The 24,165-nt window shown below is 38.1% G+C and overlaps 1 protein-coding gene across 1 annotated transcript; it reads right to left on the bottom strand.

The window, feature by feature from the left end:
• Positions 1 to 497: 497 nt before the first annotated feature.
• Positions 498 to 23,567, bottom strand: BRMS1L (BRMS1 like transcriptional repressor). The gene is made up of 10 exons (XM_040601721.1): positions 23,355 to 23,567; positions 17,368 to 17,458; positions 14,162 to 14,289; positions 11,378 to 11,457; positions 8,676 to 8,772; positions 8,182 to 8,265; positions 5,898 to 5,962; positions 4,680 to 4,719; positions 3,733 to 3,859; positions 498 to 2,033 (listed from the first exon to the last, which is right to left on the bottom strand). Exons 1-10 carry the CDS (start codon positions 23,488 to 23,490, stop codon positions 1,910 to 1,912), a joined length of 972 nt encoding a protein of 323 aa, XP_040457655.1. The 5' UTR covers positions 23,491 to 23,567; the 3' UTR covers positions 498 to 1,909.
• Positions 23,568 to 24,165: the final 598 nt, after the last annotated feature.

The raw sequence follows: 24,165 nt of genomic DNA, 5'->3' as shown, positions 1-24,165 counted from the left end.
GGTGTCCTGTTGATACTCTGAATAAAGCAGCCACGCTCACCAAACGCCAGTCCGAACTGCAAGGCTACACAAAGCAAAGTTCTGCACCCAAAAGAGGTCAGATTAGAAACAGCTTTAGAAATAATCAATTGCATCTAGGGAGGTGCTAAATACAGAAGAGGAAAGAGGTGAACCACAGAAACAGTGTAGGGTGCCCAGCATGCCCTAAATACAGATCATTTCAAGCACGTCAATAGCTAAGAGGTTCTTAACAGTGCTTACACTTGATTTATAAACAGCACAGAACAGTGGTTCCATAAGATATTAAAAAAAGTGTAAAAACAAAGAAACAAGATATATACATACAAACTGAAAATTCAAAGGAAAAAAAGTGCAAGTCAAATGTTTTTAAAAAGATTTAGGCCTTCTGAAATTTAAACAGATTTCCCCTTTAGCATTTGGTAGAACAGCAATTCCAGCGAGACTAGAAAACCAAAGAGCAAAACAACATAAAGATGTCCACTACCACAGATGATTTATTTATATACTAAGTTAAAAAATACGAATATTTTATTACAAAAACTTTATCAAACAACTGTATACATACAGTTCATATTGTTAAAAGCCAACATGTCAATTGATACTTTATGTACATTTGATTAATAATGTCATAGAATTGTAGAAAAGCATCACTCAGCAGAAATTTGGCGTTGGGAAAGTAGTTACCGCCCCGCACTAGAAGAGACAATATAGGAATAAAACATTTATATGTTACAATAAAAATACTTATTTGCTGTGATCATTTAAAGCAAATGGATGCTTTCTTTCTCCAAGAAGAATCACCATAAGTGGAGATTAAAGTGCACATAACCAACGCATTAATAATTCTTCAGCAATCCCATCTATCATTCTAGATGCTCCAAGCACATCACACTAACATCAAAGATTTAGGACTTTTCTCTGTGGCCTAGACAGTAAGATTTGAGAGAAATTCAGCTTTCTAAGCTGCATGAAATAATTCTGGTGTTGAGTAAGACGAAGTAGGGTACAGAAGTGTTTGGTGAAAAAGTCGGTGTAAATTTTCCCAGATATATGATTTCTGGGGAAATACTTTCCTTTTGATAAAGAGATTCATAGTATTTCATACAACCGTGGACCAAACAAGCAGAGCATGCAACAGTATTTACATAACAATCCTCGCAGTTGTTCTTTGTGGGCTACATATAACACCGGTTGGAGCAACACTGCCTATTTTATGCATAAATTTTTCTAGGCAATCTGGGGAAGAAGAAAAAATGCCACTAACAATTTGTTTACTGTGGAATAGGGTCCTAAACTAGAAAAGTGCTCCTCAAAAAATGTAGCTCGAAATATTGGTTTTTTCTCAGAACAAGCTACATAATAAACCTTACAAAATGTAACACAGTCAGTACTAGCAGAGCTGTTGAGGGCAATAATTTTAATAAACTGGTCCATCTTGGATAAAAGAATGCTTACACATGTTACAATCTATTCAAAAGCAACAGCTGAACAGGCTAAATTTACATCCACAAGAGAAGCATGACATGTTCACTGAAAACAAAGTGAATTGCTGGTAATTATGGTTATCATTTTTATCACACCAACTGGTCACCAAAGAGATATTTTTTTTTTATTTTACAAATGTGAGAAGTTCTGAGACATTATAATTGAAGAGCATACTTCATAATCTTAGGCACTGGACCCAACTTAGAGGTAAAACATCCGTCCACATGATCTAACATCCTCAGGTTTCCGAAGGCCATCCATATGAAGTTTACATACAGCACTACAAATACACATCGGATACTGCTGTAAATTTGTAAGGAATACAAAACACTTAAATACAACTTTCACCCCATGGCACATCAAGCATGGCAATACCACTTGTTTCATCTCTGGTTTGCAACAGTCAGTTGTGGTTATGCTTAATTGAGTATTTGCCTTTCTGTAGCTGAGAAATATACAACTTGGACTTGCTTCCATCCGGTCTTTTAAACCAAACTTCATCGTGGTTAATTGTTGTAATTATGGCACTACAGAAAATGAGAGAAGAAGGGTCGGGGGAAGAAAAACAAGAAGAATTCAGAAACCTTATAAGCTAATAAATAGCCTCAAAACCGCAGCTGTATTTCCATACAGTAAATAAAAACATGCATTAGTTGTAAATGTTAGACCCAAAAAATACTGGCTGCATTGTAAGGACAGTTTTAACAGAATTCTTTGGTAACTGCATGTTATCAAAGTCTTTAGTGGAGGTAGTTGATTTTTCAGCCACCTATCTATTTTCTTCTCCTATGAGAAAACTCTCAATATGTACAACTATGTTAATTGTTTAAAAGAACAAGTCACCCATAGAAAACACAATAGACTACCATGGTAAAAACCAGATCTATTGGAAAACATACTCAGAAGTTACATTGAATACAAAGCATTTGGAAAAAAGTTAAACAGATTAAAGCCCAAGACTTAACGCAGGAAAAGTATTCAACTGTTAGTCATTATACCAAGACCATAAGAAACAAAGTCAAAGCCTGATTTATTGAACCATTCTTACATTAACCCTGCTTCCAAGCTCCTTGTGGTAAACATTAATACAAATAATGAACACAACTGCCTCCCCTTACATGCCAGGAATTTATTTTTTTTTTCAACTAGAACTGATGACAAAAAAAAGGCTCAAAACCAGAGAGTGAAACTGTTAACAGAACTAAGATCTATCACACACTGAGCATGACAAAACTCCCTCCAGGAAACTCTTCAGCCTTAAAAGCTGCTAAAATCTCGAAAGGCTGGGAAAGTTCCAGCTGTATGCTTGCCCTGTTAAGCATCAGCAGCTTTTGGCTTTTGTCAGACACAGGATACTAAGATCTTTCTTTGGCCCAGTGTAACTGCTATGTTCTGCTAAACTAATTCAGAATTTTTTACATTCCAGGAAGAATATATAGTTTACTAAAATACCTTTCTGTTTCAGCCCTGAACAAACACCAGAATCTCCAAAATCTGTTCCCCTCCACCGTACACAGGGAAGAAAAGAAACAGCCAATTTTACAGTAAACTACTGCTGTATGACATTGTTTTTCCTGGTTAGCTGTGCATATTTAATCAACACTGTGCTTAGATTGATTTGCCCCATTCAGTAAAAGGTAAGATATACATTTAATTTCAAATATTGTTTTAAATATACCCACCTTTTAGAGTTTAAAAATATTATCCATACAGAGAAAATACATTTAGGTATCATCTTAAGCATTCAACAAAATTTGCACTGCAAAATGACAGCTCCCAGGTAGAGCCTTTGTTAAGAGAGGGAAACACTGTAATAAAAGTTCCACCTCTTTTCCTTCACAGCATTAATCAACTGAAAACAAAGCTTAACTTTAATGGTATAAAGCGGTTTCCCATAATTATTTTTGAGTGGGCCAACAGATCAAATTGTCAAAGCAACAAACCCCCAAGATTCTCAAAAAAACTTACTCAAAGGCTATTCAGCTTAAATTGTTAGTGACATCTTAACTTGACAAACACCTCATTACCTTCAGTGAATTCCAACCTTTACTAGCCTCTCCCAGAAGTTCAGCACTCAACCTTCTTTGATATTGCCTATCTTCTAAAGTGAACTAATAAATATTATTAAGGTAGCAGTATTTTCAAAGAAGCCTTTTTCTTCAACGCTGTCATCCTATCTACTGCTTAACATGAATGTACAGAGCTGCATAAACTCAATAATTTTACCTTGTAGGGCACTCATCTTTCTTATCAATGCATATTGTTTGTCCACGTCCATACCACTCTCCATCATAATAGAGTCTTCCTTCTTCAGATCTAGCGCTATGCAGGTGCTTTTCCAATTTGACAGGTGCTAAAATGATCAACAAACGTAATTTAATATTGACTTGGCAGAAGTTAATTAGATGTTTAAATACAATTTCGTCAACTTATTTACACAGAATACACACTTTATCAAAGTAGCCTCTCTCTTAATAATTGCAAGAATGCATGAAAATTGGAAGCAAGACACCTTACTTCCAGCCAGATAAGTTATATTTCCATTTTCACAGAAGCTATCTTTCTCATAACCTTCATATCGCAGGTATGAATTTTCACAAATCAAGTAATGCAGTATAGAGAAGACTTCAAATGGCAGAACCTGAAACAACTTCATCAGCACATTACCACAACATGCAAGTAGGAATACGCTGCTAAAGAAATACGCCACCTCCCTGTCTCCTCTCTCCCTTTTCCTCCTTACTCACCACCTTCAAGTATCTGATTTCACCTAGCACTGACGTGCTTCTCATAGCTCTGCTTCAGGGTTGTAGCTTGCAGTGAACGGGAGCATCCTTCAGAAAGCAACCCTAGGGTCCAGACACTCTATTTCCTGCCTCATCTTGTGTAAACACTGGCATAACTCACTACTACTAATTGGTGTAACCCACTTTTAGAAGTCTAAATTTTTGTTGAAAAAATTCTAGAATTCACCTGTCAACACCATCACCTGCAATCGATCTACAAGGATCAGCACCTGAGAGAGGGAAAAGACAGAAGCCGCATCTTCCAGCCACCTCACCCCATCCTCCATCACTACACCAGGGCCAAAATAAGTATGATTTGCCTAGATGCAGTTTGCATCAGTGCACATAGCAAGTTCTGCCTTGTGAATCCAGATTATGTTTACTTACGTTCTGGCTTTACTCTGTGTGGCCCCAGTGTAGCCATTGCCTTGAAACACAAAGAAAATTGAGTCAGCAAGCATAGTCTTTTTTTAAATTAACTGCCAGCTTTAATTGTGAAGTTACATGCAGTGTAGCTCAGGATACTTGCTTTTATACGCAAAAGGCACAATCAGAACAAATCTAAAATAAAAGTGTGTTCAATGGTGATTCTGTAACTAAATAAAATAGCATTTTGAGGGTGAAAAAAAAATCACCTTCTTTAATAAGTTTTAATTTCAGGTAACTCAGGGTATTTTCTAAATTAAACCCTCAAAATTGCTGTTAGGTACTTCTGTCAAGAAAATACAAAATTACATAAACTCATTCTGAAAAACAAAATGCTTTATGAACAACCTACTCTTTTGATTCATAGGTTATATTCATAAGCTCACAGATTTTCACTCACATAAACTCTAGGTCACACAAAGTATTAAAGTAGGTTTAAAAAACTCCAAGCATTTTTACAAGTTTCTCTTTTTGTTCACTTCTTGGTTTTTTAACTTATTTCCAGAAAAGGCAAAATCCCCAGTAGATTCTCAGTTTGTTGCTATTGTTTAAAATCATGTCACACTACATGAAAGAAACCAAGGGAAAGGTATTTTGTGTCTGTTCCTCTGATGTGATCGGAAGAGAAACATCAGACAAGTTATCACATAGGCATCACATTTTACTACTTATTTACTTACATATTTAGGAAATATGTACAAGTATAATCAGGATGGAAATTGACTCAAAGCCATTTCCCACCAAGTTTTTGAATTCACTTAAGTAGTTTGCTATTCCGTAAGCTGGGAAGCACTAGGGTACTAGGGGAAATGTTCTGACTGCAGGTGCAAGGCAAGGATAGCATTTCATTACAAAGTTACTGTAACAATATGGCAAAGCTCTGAAAAAGGCACTCTGCACTTACAAGCTGAATATATTTTTTAAAATACAACAATAAGTCATGGCAAATTATGGACTACCCATTTTAGAGATAACCTTTTCCGCCACTTCATTCTATTCCTCTGTGCAATTTGGGTAGAGTCAGAAAAAGCAGCAGTAACATAGCTTGAACTGCAATTAACTACTGAAGAAATAAAAACTCGTTCAGTTTTGATCATGCAAGAAACACATTTATGTATTTTTAAGAGGCAAAAGGACTAGACAACAACACAGCCACCGGCACTCGTCTTTTCATCTTACCTTCCTTATTGTTGTCCAGTCTTCAAGTATATCAAGATCTTGTAACATATAAACTATATAGGGGCGTGGAAAAGTTAAGGAAAACTTTTAAACAGCAATAATAAAAATACTCTAATTTGTTTATACAAATATATTAATAGCTCTGTTCCACCCATCTTTCACACAGAGAATACCTATGTGAAGTGAAAGCTCAGCAAAAATAAATGCATCTTTGAATTATGCAATCTAGAAGTACACTTGAAAAATTACTAAGAGAGATAAGTAATAGTATGTAGACAGTTGTTCAGACTACTGGAGTTCAACATGAGGATAAGATAAACAAATGTGATACAACTTCCATCCTTAATGATTTCAAAAATAATTCTATTTGCAATACTAAAAATTACATTAAAATTCACTGCAATTTCAATATACAACTGCAAACCAGCATCTACACTAGTATCAGCTATAATAAAATCATTATTTTTACAGTATTCTGCTTCATATTTGTTTCAGAGAAAAGTATAGACAGCACACCTCTGAATATCAAATATCCAGAAAACAGGAAATAAAGGCAAAGCCCCTTTCTATCAACTGTAAAGTAAAAAATTGTGTATTAGAACAATATGTGAACTTCAAAACAAAACTCCACATAGCACAGCTATTTCATTACAACAGTCTTCAGTTCTTACTTTGTTTCTCCCCATTTCATCTCTGAAAAACAAGTTTAGAAAAAGGTGCTATGAATGTTTGAAAACTAAATCTCCTAAAATGGGACTTGAGAGCTTTAACTTGCATTCCATTTGAAATTTTAAAAATGTTTAGCCATTTTCAAATTTGTTTTCTCCTAAATTAAAGAATTAAAAAGCAAAAAACATGTAAAATTTCTAGGTTTTTTTTATTTTAGTGGAGGTTTTATTTGTAATTTATAAATATTGCTTATTTATTTTATTGCTTTACACAGGACAGTACAAACTGTCAAGTTCATAAGTGTTCTAAAATCATAAGCTAAAAGAGCAAATTAACTTAGTGCACAACTTAAAAATTCTCAGCTTTATGAATTGCCTGAAATTGCTGGGGTTTTAGACCTAATACTATGTTAGTATTTTCTGTTTGGAATGCATTCTAAAATAGCAAGGTAGCTCATAATTCATAGAATCTGATGCTACTTATATGGACATCCCTAACATAGGGATGACCAAGAGGTAAAGAAAATACACTTTCACACAACCTGGCAATGAAATAGCTAAAAAGAAACTTGCACTGATTAATACCACTTTGCTTTTAAGCACTAGTTAAAAAATACCTCTACTAAACTGAATTTATGACACGTCCTAATGGAAGAACAGTCATTATTAGGACAAATAATCTATCTGGGATGTGTTCCAGTAAATCAACCATCCTGAAGGAAGGTATCCCAGTGATGACAGTTTTTTCAGAACTTCTTCCTTCCCCCTTCTCCTAATGTTACAAAACCTTGTGAAACTTTGCAGCAACTTCGCAATAAAAAAAGGCCTTTATACCATACAACATCAATACTTAGAAGTTTGTCTCTTTTAGGTAGTCTCCATGATTCTGACAACTTCTAAGCCATTGCATGTCTACCCTATAAAAATGTTAAGCTGGGGGTAGGAGTAGAGAGAACACTCTGTTCACAATGGCATCTCTTTCTTTCTCTGGAGAAAGATGACATTGTCTCTCTGGTGTTATACCTGTAAAAGTTTCAGCTGCGCTGCATGCTTGTCAACAGCTATGAAGAAGTCATCAATGCAAAATTCTTAAAACACTATACTCACTCTATGGGAGCCCCAGACCCACAAAAATACACACCTTGTCAAATGTCTCAATTCTTGGAATTTTAAACTTTTAATCAGAAGGTTCTGAAGTCTATGAAATTGTTAAGATGTAACAAATTAAGTAAAGATGTCCCAGTATGAGAAGCAAAGCTACACAGGAGAGGTTACACAAGTCAAGTTCACTTTGTAAACATAATGCCTAACCTTTTCGTGTTTTTGCCTTGTAGCTCTAAGTTTTGAAGAGTTAGAAAAACCAACTTTCAGAAATATTCTCTATATTAAACTGGCAGATTAAGAGAACCTTAATTTCAATTTTCATAATGGGATGTATCAACATTGTTTCTCTAATTTGAATTAGAATACTATCTGCCAGGCAAACATCTATTTTGAGAAAACACTATCATTTCAACTTGTTATTGATGACATCTGTAATAAAACTAGCTATTAAACAGTAAACACTACTAGAAAGAACAATGATTCTTTGTCATTTGTCATATGTAAAAGGATATCTGATACAACAACAGGTTTCTTCTTATCTGGACTAAATGGATCCTTCCTTTTCTTCCTGGACTGTAGCTCATCATTCCATAATTCTGGAAAGACATAATAAGAATATGCTATGAATCAGAAATGCTTACACGTTTAGCTCTTTCTACAGCAGAAAACATTGTCCAAAAATGCAAAACACCACATTTTCTGTGAGGTGCTGTTTCTGAACAGAATGAAAGCGTTACATGATTATGTTGCAATGGATTAATACTCTCAATACACACAAGGGTTTCTGACAATTAAGAGACCAAAGTTTGTTTTAAGCTTAAACTCTACTCCCCACCCAAAGTCTACAGCTGAATAGCATTCTACTGGATAACCCAAAACTCACCAGACATACTATGTGTACAGTCAACTAATCAGTAGCTACCAGAAGATTAAGGGAAAAAAGCAAAAGCAAAACCAAAACACACACCACCAAACAAAAAAACCCAAACTTTGAACTTCCATCCACCTGAGGTAATGTCAATGCTATGCCTGTCTTCTTCAAGTCTTCTAATCTTCTCTTCTAGTTCACTTTGTACAGTATCATACAACAGAAGCTTTTCACTCTGAAAAAAAGCAAGAAATTACACATTTTTACATGACTATCATCTAAATATATATATACGATAATATAAAGCCTTACTGAGAGAAAGGTAAGAGTAGCTTTAGGTGAAAATTTTTCACAATTCATAAAGCATATGACATTTCCCTCTATCCACTTTCTTAGTATGAGATCCTAGGTCCTTAAAGACAAGCACGCTCACTTGGCATAAGTGTAAATATAGTTATCAAATATCAGTACCAAGAATAACTAAGTATATAAAAGTTACTCTGGAGATCTAGCTGCATGCTGTTTGTGTTTTGACACAAATACAGTATTCTTGTTTTGGATAACAAAGATTTATTCACAATGAATAACTGTAAAGTAGTGACATCTATGCCACCTTCCATTACAAATCAGAAAAGTGAATGTCTTCATGGAAAGCTTTTTAATAAGCTGTCTCCAATATTAATAAACCTGGAGTCATTCATAGAGAATTATCTTCTAATACCACAGTATTTATAATTGTCTGTTTTCATAGAACTGAAAAATACCTTCCCACAGAAGAACTTATTGAGCACATAAAATAATCTAGATAGTTGTTGTAAGCAAAACTGTCTACCTTAAAGCTGTGAGAAACACTTTTAAAGTACTGCTTTAGAAAAGTTAGCTAGTTTGTCCTTTTAAAAGGCTATTTCTGATCCAAATAAATTAACATAATGCCTTCAATGTTAGGTGTAGCATTAGCACTTTTTATATACAAACAAAACCACACCGACGTGAACTTTCTACAGCACTTTGTGCAGTCTGCACTCTCTTGCATCTCCAAGTGTTTCAAAACAAGAAAATTAACTTTATAGTAAATTGTTCTCAGTTATAGTTCACCACCTAGGACCAATACCAAAATTACACAGTAGCTATATAGATCAGTTACCCTTTTAAAGTCAGCATCAAAAAACCAATAAACTCTCTAAACCAGTAACTTGGAATTAAGCTGAGTTCCAAGCCTCAAGGAAATAGATTTGCTTGCACACTTCCTATAACAGAAGTAGAAAATAGAGAAACATCTTTTAAACAACTCTGGAAAACAGAGGGCTTGGACTTGCTCACTGAAAAAACACTTTCAACAGCACAAGTCACTGCATCTAGCTGTTTGCTACCATGACTCCGCCAGAAGCTGCAGTCCCTACAGCCAAGTCAGCAAATGTCTACACCTCAACTGCTCCTGCCCACAGCACAGCATACTAACAGAAACTTACCTCTACCAATGTTTAAGATAGTCTGCTGCAATGAAGCAAAACAGTTGAGGAATAGACGAAAACAAAGAACCCCGCTCTATTAAATGGCTGTCATGTTTATCATTCCCTTCAAGTTACAAAGTATTTAAATATTACAAAGACCTGCTTTCATACAGTTTTCAAACCCTAATTATAAAAAAAATTCCAGTGCAACTGAAAAGGCAGAACCTCTTACATATACCTGAAATGCCAAATGAGTGTTATCTGTTCTGAGACAGTTTTAAAATTCCATTTTAAAACTGAATAGTCTTTGTGTTTAGACATGTTTTGCTTCAAGCACTTGGTGACAAACAAGGTGTGAAAAGCTGTTACAAGCATCAGAGGCGTTCTTGCTGAATGGTTATATTCCAGCGGAATAGCGATTCTACAAGCAGCACTGCTGATTTTAAAGAGTTTTTCCCCCAAGAGACCCTTATTGAATGGCAAATATTTAAAATTTGAAGGTTTCACAGTATAGAAACAGCAAAACAAGGGGCAAGGACCATGTTAAAGAAGAATAATATATAGCCATAGCAAATCATTCCATCACAGGTGAGAAACCCTGCAAGTCTGACTGCATTCTGTCCAACCTCAGGAGTATTCACAGGAGCAAAGACAGTAATGAGTAGTTATACCTTGCTCCAAGGCGTCAACAAAATGGAATTTTTTTTTAAAAGACTACACAAGCACATTCTTGCTTTATTCATATGGTAGGAGCCACACACTTCAGGAATATGGAGAACCACTCAGAAGAAAACACCTTTAAGCAACTGTAACAGGGGGTCAAGGAGTACTATGGTGCAAATCCCAGGATCTGAACAGCTGTGTTACAGCATTGGGCATACATGTACTTGAGTATTTGTACCCCGGTACCCACTATTTAGATGTTTAAACAGCAATGTTTATGTTCAAGGAAAGAAATTATATTTCCTGTAACTGTTTTTGAAATGACAACTCTATCACTAGCTGGCCAAGACATCTTAAAAAGACATCATTATTATTATTACTGTTGTTATTAAAATATAAGGTAATTTTTGCTAAATCATGTCAGATACTTTCATTACTGTTCTTGGTAATTTTTTATAACAAAGGTTTAAAAAAACATGTTGGAATCTATTAATAAGAATCTTCATGAAAATAAGAAACCTTAGGTATACTTATATGCAAAGCCAAACTAACATAAAGCTAATTTTTATAAGCTTTGAATAACCTCTTATGTGGGCTTAAATATCACAAGGCAATTGCTTTCAAATAGCAAACAACAGCAATAATAAAAACATGCAATGAACTTGCAAAGCATGACACAGTAAAGTTAGATGAGATTAGCTATCAATGTAAAATATCTGGCACAACCTCACAGTGCTGTCGAGAGGCTTGAATTTCACATTCATACTTGTTCTTCACAGATTCCAGACAAAGCTCTCTATAGATACCTGTAACCAGACAAATTACAGCAATATTACTTACTTTAGCTAATATATAATTTCAGAATTCTCTTTTAAGACTCCCTGCAAGTCCCAAAACATGCACATAGTGCAAAACACAGATATATTATATTAGGCACTTAAAGTGGCCAACTGCATAACAGAGTGAAAATAAGAACAAGTAATCCCTTAATTCTGAAGATCTAAGGAAAAATAAATGCTATTTTAATTTTTTCCCCTATCAGTCAACAAATTACACCAGCAGTCACACTAACTTTACAAAGTAGGTCTATTTCTCATTTCTGATCAAATTATCCTGGCTATTCTCAGTTTTCAAATCCATGAAGCACTAAAAGGCCTGTTCTGTTCTCTAATCAAAGTTTTAAATAGCTAGAAAACTGAATGAAAGAACAAGCTTTCACAAATTAATATCTGGAATAACGCTTACTTTATAGTGCATGACCTTAATTATATCAATTAACAAGATGTTCTTTTCTTAGAAATAGCCACCTCATGATACAAAGGATACTGCTTTTGAGTATTGGCAGCATTTCTTATACATTTCTGCAGGTCTATCTACCAAACAGCTGAAAAAATCTGAAAGATATTTGAACTGTAATACCTGGCAAGTAAAGATAGAACTTGATTTAATATATTCAATGGAATCAACACCACAAATTGTTCCAGATTATCATCTTGAGCAGTTAAGTTTGCACACGTTGGTGCTGTCTAGCAAGTGAAGAACTCCCAAAACCAACTTCCCTTAGAATTCAGTTGACTATAAATTAATACAGTACAAAAGTAACAATACTGTTACCAGCAATTCCTCTGAAAAACAAACTGCAAAGTATTATGTCAATCATGTTTCAGCTGTGAAGTCTCTTTTGATCTAGAATTCAAGATGTTCTTTTCTTACATCAGTATGTTATGATGCCTTTTTTTTTTTTGTAATATTTATGGCTGACTGGCATATATAGGTCTACCAATTTATAATCACTACTTATTAGCCTGAAATCAAGCAGTATAGGCATGAATACGTCTAGAAGAAGCAGTTGTATTCCTGACTTGCTGAAAAAGTCAAGACCTACATTTTGTGTGAATAGTGCTCAGTGCCTTAGAGAGCAGACAAACAAAAGTTTCTTCTCTACTGCAGGTGCAAATTACATCCATAGTTCAGTGCTTTTTCTTTCTCCCACCACCACCCCTTCCTCCCTCCCCTCTCACATAACTACTAAGGACCTATTTCTACCTGCTGGAGCTCAAGCCCTGCTACTACCCACTTCTGTCAAGGCTCTCAAACAGAAAGAGCAAATAAGCCTGTTCTGCAGTTTCTTGCTTCCTCTGGAATAATTTTATCAGTCTCATTCACTTGAGGACAAAAGAAAAAAAAAAAACCAAATAATCCTGATTTCTAGTCTCAACTTCAAGGAAACTTCATCGTTTTTATGCTGGACTCTTTTTACATTGGAACATGGATCTTCAGCGCTGCTGAAGACAAATCAGGAGAATCCATAATATGCTGCCTATCCATATCCAACTACATAAAAGCACTGACACAGTTGCACTTAAAATTGAAAATCAAAAGCCTGGATTAAGGTTGCTTTTATATCAAACCTTCTGCAAATTCACCTGTGAACCTTCTGTGAAACCCAAGTGGGCTACTTAGGACTAGTCAACTACATTTGGATTAAGATCTTAAACCCCACACATTCCAGCTGAAGGAAAGGGTCATGGAATAGACCAGGGGGGAGAGAAATGCAATGGACCAAAAGATTTCAAATTCTCTTCATAGCCTGAAGCCACAAGTACTAATGAAGACATACTGGATAGCCTCAAGTAACACTAGTATTATGAAAAGTATAAGCAGGTTTACCATTTTACAGTTTGCCTGCACCACATTTCTGATGGATTTCTTAAAAAAAGACACTGGCACAACTTCTCTGGCTAGAGAGATCATAACTCTCTCCTTTCGGCCTTCTGACAGCCTGTGTTAGGTAACCCTTAGACAGCTGAATTACTCCTAAAGGAGTCTAGCTATAACATGAAAAAAATTTACAGTAGGGAAGTACAGAACTTTGTCTTCCTACAATACCACTGTTCCATAAGACTATACAGTTGTACCCTGGAAGAAGATAAAAGTCCTTGCATGCTGCTTCTGATGAGCGTTAAAACCTATCTAAACATTAGTTTTAATAATTCAAATGCAGCTTAGATAAAAGCTGCTAAGGACAGCTTCCCTACTTCCCCAGATGGAACAGGAGGATGGGAGCAGAGGAGTAGAAGAGACACAGACTAGAAGAGCAAGAAAAACACAATCGTCTAAGATGATCTGGCAAGCCCTTTATGAGATAGCACCTACATATCTCTTCACTTCAACAGTGACCAGTGTGCAGACTTGATCCCAAATCTTCTAATAAAAATTATCAGGTTTTAATTCAGTAATTTTGTGCTTACTACACAAAGCAGACAGCCATTAAATGAAACATTAAAAAGTCATATTTTTAGTGTAATGTTATAAGGCAATTTGTGCAAAGACGTAAGCAACCTATTCATTTTGACTTGAAAAATATTTTACATTTAAAACCATACTACAGTATTCCTAACTTTAAAACACACTTACATTTAACAATTCTGAAGAAACAATTAAGATTGACCTTAAAATGCATAGCAAGTTCATACTGTTGATACAGCAATACTCATTTTACATGCCTACCTGCCACCTTGGTACGGATTTGCATATTTTCTTGTAAAGCTGCCAACGGTTCTAAATATTCAGGTGCTTTTCCAGCTATGACCTCTTGTAGTTTTGCATCCACTTGACTTAATCTTTCTTTGTAAAGTCTTAAAATAATAGAAATTTAAAAATAAGTATTTAATTAAAAGCAAACACAAGTTAGAAGAAGTATCTTCAAAAGAACTATTCTGCATGTCTTTGTTTTAGAACACCCACTGAAGCAAAGTTAACATTTGTTACCATTCAAATTTCCTAATACATATTTTCTTTTTGAACAATATTCCACATGTCTATTAACCCTTTCTGGAAAAGACATGCAGACAATCAGGTAGAAAGTCATGATAAAATTAAGTGTATCTCCATCTCTAAGGAAGAAGAGGAAAAAAAAAAAATCGCACAGCTGTTAATAGGATTAAGGTGGAATAGGAGGTGAATCAACACAGAAGAGGAAGACAGGAAAGGGTGCTACAATACATAAAAACAACATGGCTTTACATCATGGGAAAGAAAGTTAGACATTTTGTGGACAGAAACACCCATCTGCTTTTCTGTTCACATCTCTCTTCCCACCCTACCATAAACTGAGGAAAAAAAGAGAGGCAGGCTCTTATTGAAGCAACCCTCATCCCACCTCCTGTGGAAATCCACATATTGCATACTATCACAAATATCATGGGATAATTTGTAACTGACATCTTCCATTCCTGCCAAAAGGAAGTGTATTTAAAATAATTTTATTTTAGCTAGAATTCATTCCTTCTATAAAAGCTGATATTTACTGGCAGACAATGAAGAAATCTGCTTGCATTTTAAAAAATTTAATGTAATATAATATCAATTACAAGTACTTCAATCACAATAAAGCTCCGCTCTTTGTAACTGATAACTTCAAAATAGTGTTCAATGGTAGAATCATCAGTATAACCAGCTTTTCCTGTTCTCATTTTTTACTTTGCACCCCACAATCAGAATCTGTAAAATTAAGGCAAACATGCATGAACTCTGTTAAGAACAGATCAAATTTTATCTGTCTAAACAGGTAAACATATCTTTGTTATATTTGTGTAAACAGATGTAACAGACGTCTTTGGGACAGGGATGTAGCTTTTTTAATTGTTTAAAGTGTATAGATTAAGTAATGAACTAGATAAGAGAAAGTTCATGTATGCTGATACATCAAGACTTCCTTGAGAAATAGTTCCTGTTCATCTGCCACCAGCCTGCTCATGATTTTTGGTTACAACTCTGTAGTTTAGGCATGCATACCTAACCTAGCAACAGTCCATGATCACTCCCCTCCCTCTTACCTGCAAACTATTAAGAGTATGATACACACAATCTGTTCTGCAGTCAACTGACATAGCCCGCAGCTGATCAACATCCAATTTGTCAGGCTCAATACTTGATAAGCATGCTACACGCACAATCGTTAACACAGAGCTACAGCAGAATTATTTAGCTAGAACATAAGCATGGGTGCACAGCGCATGACTTGGTCTGTCACTAACATTTGGTTACACAGCACCAAGTTCCAGCTACATCAAAGCAAGCAGTTATGGACTGCGTGCTCCCAGCACTTGATACCATGCAACAGCTGATGGAGTAAAACTGTTTATCCAGTACTTTCAAACACTGATTTGCCTAAAATGTGTAACTACTATCAACACAGTAAATCCCACTTCTCTCATAGCATCCAAATTCAGTTTCCCCAAAAAAAGATGAGGAAGCAGATACAATCACTTAATCTCTACTACTGGTTGTGACTACACATCCTATTGTTTATACACCTTTTTCTTCTTTCCCAACTTTATCAACCCCCTACTCACAGCTGCTCCTCCCTATAATCCTTCTTCCATCATTCTAATGCTGTTTTGCCAGTATTCCCACCACCGAAGTTCTTCCAGCCCTTACAAACACCCTGATCTCTCAGCTAACCAGTGTCTGTCTACACAATGTACTCTGCCACAGCCTTACCACCTCCTAAACATGACCCCTAAACCCCCCAAAATACTAGTTTGTTCCTTCCGAAGATGACCCTCCTTCCTATTTATTCCTGTAAGGTTTGTTTCCACAAACTGTTTTCAGTCATCCAAGCCACACAACAGATGGAAGAGTAGGACTGAACTCAAAAGCTGGCAGTTTTCCAAATGCCAAATCAGTCAGTACCGACTGGTTCCAATACTCGTCAGTGGCTCCATCTCCCAGGTAGCTCCACGCTCAGCCCAAAGAAGAGCAGCAGGACAAACAGCCTTCTCTAGACACTGCAGCAAGAAACTGCTTGTTGGGCAATTCTTTTCAGGCCCTATTTGATAGACCTGGCAGTGTGCCATTAGGCAAAGCAAGTTGTATGTCTCAGTTCTGTAGTAGAAAGAACTATCTCACAATATAAACACACACCTGAAATGTAATGACAACTGACCAGATTTTCAGTTAAAATTCAGTTAAAAATGTCCAAGAATAGACAAGGTCTCCTCAAAGTTTCACTTGTCAGGTACCCAGTTAAGTTAGTTGCCAAATTACCACCAATTTAAATTGGAACAGATGCATCTAGCTTGTCTGTGCACCTGTGAAAAAACTTAAAATACATACAATGTATGCTCTAATACAAATGAGACTCACTTCTAAATAACTGTGGCTATTAATTTCATCTCTTCTAAAGTAAAAAAGACCTTATGAGTCTTTAATACTGATGTAGATATTATGGCAACTACAGAGAGCTAACAGTATTTTCTATTTTTTTTAGTATTGGTATCGGGTACCAACTATAAAAACTGCTGTGATAACCCTGCAAAAAAAGCCCTAATTTCTTACTTAGCAAAGACAGTGCTTGGGTCTGTCCCATATATGTCAAAGGATGAGAAAGATCTGAAGAAAATAAATAAAATCACAGATTTCACTAAACATCACAATTGCTTGGTTCTGCTAGAGCATTTTGATGCAATTAGACTCACACCAGCCCTTTACAGCAACAACACTTCAAAACCATTCCTACAGCAAAACAGAGAATAAACAAAGACATAAAAGTATTTAGAGGAACTGCCTGCAAATAATTTCAGAACTCCCAATCCTTATTCTTCTCCAAAAGTAGCATCCATACATATGAAAGAAAAGAAACACCAGCTGCACACAATATTCTCACAGAATGGATCTTCAAATGAAGCACTTAAAAGCATTAAAATACTTACTGATCTTTAAGGTCTGTAAATTGCTTTTCAAGATTGGACATTTCATCTAAACATTCCATTCTTCTTCTTTCACAGTCCTCATCATCCATTTCTAAAAATAAAAAAAAAAAAGGTAATTTCTTTTGAACAATGTAATATAGACCTAAATAAACTGGGTATTTTGTTTCAAATGAATGTGAAGCAAGCCTGAATTTTAGCCATAAATAGATTATCATTATTATATTATAGCAGAATACAAGAAATCACTTGCCATACAAACTACAAAGTAAGAAAATTTTGATCTAATTCTAGAAGAAACCCCATAACCATTTTTTTTACTTCCTCAAAACAGGAAACATTGTCACTGTAAGACTTTTAGAGGTTACACTTCCTGACTAATACAAAGAGTACCTAAGAATGCATGAAACAGAAGAACTAAACATTGTGTATCACACCAGAAGAAAGGCACCATTAAACATAAAGAGTTATTAACCGTCACTGAAAATTCAAGTGTATCCCGAGTTGGTATGGGCAAAAGCAAGTCCTGAAAATTAAGTACAGGTTCAACGTTACATCTGACATATAAAATTCAAGGTTTTGTTTCATTAATAATATTTTTTAAAAAAAGTAATGCTTGGTTTTGAAAGTAGGTTTCATGCTGTTCAATTGGGAGAGTACTCCAAAGCTGAAATAGTAATGTAAGAACATCTGTAGTTTATCTTAATGACCATTTAAAATGACTGCATCTCTAATGAAACATTTCTTAACCTGCGAAGTCTATAATTTTGCAGAAACTTGATTTTATATGCTTTTATTTAGCAAGAGGAATTAATATTAAACTATTTCCACTGGATTTTGTTTTATTTATGTTGCTGATTTTTTTCTTAATTTACCTAGTAAACATAAGCATAAAGTAAAATAAATACCCACTTTTGGGCCCAAAATTTTGACACTTGCCATAGACATCTACTAAACATCAGTTGTTACCTCCACTACCTTATCTTAGACTAGAAAACAGAAAATCTAAGCTACAAAATTCTTGACTCTATGCCACCCTTCCCAGAAGGGAAAAAAAGGGTTTGTTAAGCTGTAATCAGAAGTTACATGTCCTGGAACTGCTTTATAGCAGCAGTATCTCCAGGAATTAGCTCTCTACCATTATGGTACAACTGACCAATTACCAACCAGTAGGAGAAGACATGCAGAAGTCTTCATCCTTACTGTTTTGCAAAAAAGAGTATGGCAATTTGCAAAGACGATGAGGTGAAAGTAGCAGCTTCAGGGCCAGCATAGCTACTTCAGAGGATGTGACGAACTCAGATGTTCCACTTGGACTCTCAGTGTATAAAGTTTTCTTCACATAGCTCCGTCCTGAAAATATCACAAGCTTTTAAAGACTAAAAACTACACTAGCCCTTCTCTGCCTGGATATGAAAATTAGCAGGCAGTGGAGCAGCATTAATCTGTATCGCAATGGTGCAAGTCCAAATCAAAGATCTACTGCAGTTTGACACATTACAATTAGAACAAGAAGACAGCATGTACAAAGTTTTAAAACACGATATAATCTAAGTATTTGAAAGCAGATTAAAGACAGAAGTTAAAAAAATACACTGAATGTTTAGCACACTGAGGAAGGTGGGGTAAGAGAGTATCAGGCTGTTAAGAGACATTATTTTATTTTAAGATACTGTTCTCAAAAGTAAGGTAGATCCTGAACCCCAGAATTAGGCTGAACATCAGATTAAAGAGCGAAGTTTCATTTCGATGCCTGATGTAATAATCAAGCCAAAATTGACTGGGCAACTTTCAACTCGGTCAGATTTAAGGAATGTGGCAGTCATATTACTCAGAGAGTTGTCTAAAGCATTTATATGCTATAAAAATAAAGCTTCTTTATAATCTGAAGGCACCTCCCTGTGAAGCCAGACAGGAACAAGCACAGGGATGCCAACAGTTCTCCCACTTTATTCTCAAACTCAAGTACTTGTTTCAGATGTGTTCAGCTATGCTCTTGGTTCCAAGTATGTTTTAGTAAGGAATTCACCCAGAAGCTTTTCCTTAAATTGACATGGATTTTATTGTTCGTGTCTGTTTGGGGACTACAAATAAAGAAAACTGAACTGTAACCCTGGCTGAGGATCAGTGTGACACTCACTGTCGGAGGGGAAGAGGACTGCTGCTTACATTTTAAACTTGTGTTGCAAGGAAAGTATAATGCATTGCTATCTGAGGGCACAGCTGACTCTTGTAGACAATGAAATAACACATAGCTTTCTCCAGTCTCCTCTCAGCTACACTTAAAAGTCTTTGACTTTCTGCCTAGAAGCCTACATTCTACTGAATGGCAATTCACATGCTAACTCACTCTTCAATTCTTTCACCTTTAGCCTGCCTCAAAATGAAGATTTTCAGAGTCCTGAAATCTCCTTAGTTCCCCAGTTACTGAACTTCTTCCCCATGGCCTTAAGCAACATACAGATTGGGGAATACGCAATACTGAAAAAGCAAGTGGTTTTAGGATCAAATCTCATGGCTTTCCAGCTGAGAATTTTCACCACTAGAGCTGGAAGATTCCTCATTTCATATTAAATCACTTGCTAACAACAGGCCCATCCTGTCTCAATGCTTCAGATTTCCAACAAAGTTTCATACTGCACAATTTAGGCAATTTTTAACCACTTCCAAAATCACAGTCATTCTTTTCCTACTACATTCAAGCAGTCCAACTCAGTAACTAGGGCAGCCTGGTTTAAAGACAAAAAAATCCCATAGTACTTAAAATGTAACAGTGCCTAAAATAGCTTTTTTTTTAATAAGCTGTGGCCTATATAAAGTGCTCGAAAAAATGACCAAAATCTCATCTGAGATGGTGAGCATAATTTGTGGCTGTTTTACTCGTCCTAATGTGCTATTCTATATCCTGGTCAATAAAAACCCTATACCAAATACAGAGCATCAACAGGAACAGGGCAGAAACAGTGCCACCTCTAAGGGCAAGTAACGCTTCTAACCACACCTCCCGTATTCTCAGGTATCTACTGGGGATGGGAGGGGAAGCCAAATGGAAGCAAATGACAAATTTAACAAAAAAAGTTCTTCCCTTCAAAATCCTTACTTTTACTAATTTTAGTTAAGACTTATTTTTTGTGGTGCTAATCATCTTATGTCTGTAGGAGCAATATGCTTCCATGGACTATGTTCCTATTTGTCAAGACACTGAGACAAGCATGTAATTTCCTGTAACTACCACTTGTTAAGTGCTCCCTTAAAAGCATTTCTCTGTGGAATTCAATAGAAATTATCTGGAGAACTTCTTGTATTGTTTTAAAGAAACATTCACAGACTACATTCACTTAAAACACAATTCTTCCTTCCTCCTCCCTAATCCCAAAAGAAACCAAAACAAGGGTAAACAAACAGAATCATTTGCCTTCAATAAGAATCAACCAAAGCATCTTTGAGGATATGTTAACTTCAAATTTTATAAAAGCCACATACACACTCAAGTTTTAGTACACCATAGCTTTGAAGCCAGCCCCATGACTGGCCCACTTTATCAGGTACTGCTGGGTCAGTTTGCAGCAGTTTTGGTGAACACAGGATCAGGTTCTTTTCCTATCAAGTTAAACCCAAAGCTTCACTTCAGGTACTGGCCAGATATTTTCCAACATCTATGGAGAACACAAGGGTCTGAAACAATGAATTGTCCTTCAAGCAGCTTCCAACCATACATACTTATTTCAGGCTACATAATCTGAAACAAACCCACATACTTTGGAGGTGTAGGAGCCTCAGCACTATCTACTCAGAACTACTTATTCTCTATGCTTATGTTACCAAATTAGTTGCTAACACAGACACAAATATCACTATGTTTACAATAATTTTGCTGACTCTTTCAAGCCCATACCTTGATGAGGGCCACAGTTCACTGACTGAAGAGGTCTCCTGTGTAGCATTGCATTAGACAAGAGAAGCAAGATCTTTCCTCAGATGAGGGAACAGCCCAGAACTAATGAACTCCCTGCTCCAGGAGACCTCTTGTCTAAACCCATGCAAGTCATTAGTCCCAAATTCACAAAAATGTGTAGGTGTCCTGGTAACTGATTAAAGTTGGAGGTGTTTACATATTCTCACAAAATTGCAATTTACAAGTTAAACTGCAGGTCAATAGCAGCAGATCTAATCACTGATCACATAGTCCCCAGTGCCTGCCATTTACATACCAGACTCTTCACTGAGATGTTTTCTCTAGCTACCTTTTCAACGGGTTGTCTTTCTGACAGCTTAGCATACAAAGGCCCAAAAAGCACTGAAGACAGTGCAACAAAGGGGACAGGAAAGCACAGCATACCAGGAAGGCGGGTAAGGATGGCAGCCAGCAATTCAATCCAGGTGGACAGCCAAGGACCAGCAGCCTAACTTGTAAAATGGGGTTCAGTCAGCAATATTTGCCAGCCCAAAGGCATGGGGGATGGACATGGGGGGAAAAAACAAACAAACAAAAAAACAAACCAACAAACAAAAAAACCCAATAAAACCTCAGTAAACTCTGTATAAACCATGGGCAGATTACCTGGATTTGTGGATTAATCAAGGCCTCACTGGGGAATCAACTCTGGGGCACAGTATTAACTCAGATCAAGGTCTAAGAGAGTGACATCTCTCCCAGTATGGCAGCCACACTTCCCAGCACAAGTAGTCTTCACTCTACTTCTGATGAGTCAGCTTGGCTGTCTTTGTACCACAGCTGTGGGGCTCCAGCACCCTGCTAGCTCATGCACAGCCCAAGCAAGGGCAAGGTCCACAAGTCCACATGGAATGGCCACAGCGGGGCTTTTCCTGAACAGCATCAGTCAGCGTGAATATAAAAGCCATAGGATTTAATATTCAAGATCTCCCAGATCTTTTAATAACAAAAAAGAATTAACTGTACATTGAGGGCTTTAACACACAGAGATAAATCAATCACAAGCCAACATATGTAAAAATATAATTTCACAGCTCCCTAATTTGTCTAGTTCACAGCGTCCCACTCCTTCCAAGGTGCCAAGCCTGGCACTCGTGCTACATGTCCATGTGCTAGTACAGGCATGGGACAGGATCCCAGCACACCACTCTACACCAGTTAAACTGCCAGAAACCCATGTCATGACCACAGCTAGCACTGAACAAACACAGCTACTGTTTTTCGGCTGCCCTTCAAGTAACAAAGATCCTGCTTATGGCGCCTACTTACTTATGGAAACCTAGTGATTCCAGAGCAGTGGTGTATGCATCTGATGATCAGCACATTTCCCAATAAGTGACCATTTTATAATTTACCTCTTGTAATTACAAGAGAAGTTTGAACAGATAATAACCTTCTTCTAACACAGTGGAAAACATTCACTGAAAAAGTAATCCTTTTAAAACTGGATTTCACCTACTAGTACCATCCAAACTGCACAGTCCAGAGGAAGAAGCTATGGAAAAAGGAAGGGATCTTCAACAGAGGTTGAAATGCATTGCAGAAGAGGCCAATCGTACTGACAGGGCTTCCAATGCCCCCTTAAAGACAGGCCTCAAAACATCTGATTGAAACTCACATTTTGCATACGAGGAAACACGTACATATATGTACACAGATGTATGCCGCACGTACGCCAGCATGCCCAGCCGCTGCGTGCAGCCCGTACCGAGGACCCCGCTGCGGGCCATGCAGTCGAGCCCAGCAGGGCACAGCCCGCAGCGCCCACACGGCCCGGCCGGGCACCAGCCGGCTCCGGGCCAAGCGGGGCCTCCGGCCCGTGCGCCCCGCCACGTCCCTCCCCGCCGGCCGGCGGCCCGAAGAGGAGCCCCGGGGCCGGAGCACGGGCTGGGCCGGGCCGGGCCGCGGGGCGGGGTCACGGCGGGGGTGGGCACCGGCAGCCACCGGAGCCAGGAAGGCGGGACCGGTTTCCCCCCGGGGCAGCGTACCGGACGCTGAGGGAAGCGCCGCGGCGCCCCCGCGGCAGCTGCCGTACCTGAGCTGTCCCCCTCCTCGGACACGGACGAGCTCTCGGTCTCCTCCTCCTCCGAGCTGCTGCCCTCGTTCTCCCCGTAGTCCACCTCCATCTCATCGTGGTTGTTCTCCTTCTTTTCCCGGGAATGGACCGGCATCGTCCCGCTGCCGCCGAGCCCCGGGACAGCCCTTCCCGCCGCCGCTGCGCCGCTGCCGCCGGCCCCAGAGTCCCGCCCCTCCCCCCTGCGCAACCTGCCCCGCCTGGCGCCCTCGGCGCCCTCCCATTGGCCGAGCGCCGCCAGCCGCCGACGCCGGCGCGCGCGCGGTGCATGCTGGGAGTTGTCGTCTGCCGGGAGCGGCGTGGGGGAAGAGGGAGGTGCCGTGGGGGGACCGTGAGGGGCCCGGCGGGGGGCGAGAGGTTTCCGCACCCCCTGCCCCGGCCATGCGTGGGGCCGCACGCCACGGAGAGGCTCCACTGCGCTCAGGCGGAGTTAGGAGCGCTTCGCACCTGCCCGCGTCTCCTGCAGGTGGCCCCGGCGGGGGAGTGGGCCTGCGGGGCCGGAGTTCAGCCGTTACCGTTCCCTAGCGGAGCTGCGGAGGGATGACGCGGGGGCCTCACAGTCTCCCCGCACCCGCGCTGCTGCCCAGGAGCTGGACAAGGCGGCCCTTGAAACTCGCCTTCCCCTTGGCCTTCAGGGTTCTGTCCAGAGGACAGGGTTCACTGTGAATATCCACCTCCGTGCCAGAGCCTGTGTGCCTCACTTTCACGCTCGTGTGATGTGCTTTAAATTAAATTCGACTTAACTTTGTGCCCTATGGCTGACGGCAACCAC

This window comes from Falco naumanni, chromosome 7, assembly GCF_017639655.2.
Source record: "Falco naumanni isolate bFalNau1 chromosome 7, bFalNau1.pat, whole genome shotgun sequence".
Classification (NCBI taxonomy): Eukaryota; Metazoa; Chordata; class Aves; order Falconiformes; family Falconidae; genus Falco; species Falco naumanni.
This window is presented reverse-complemented; position numbering and strand designations above follow the sequence as displayed.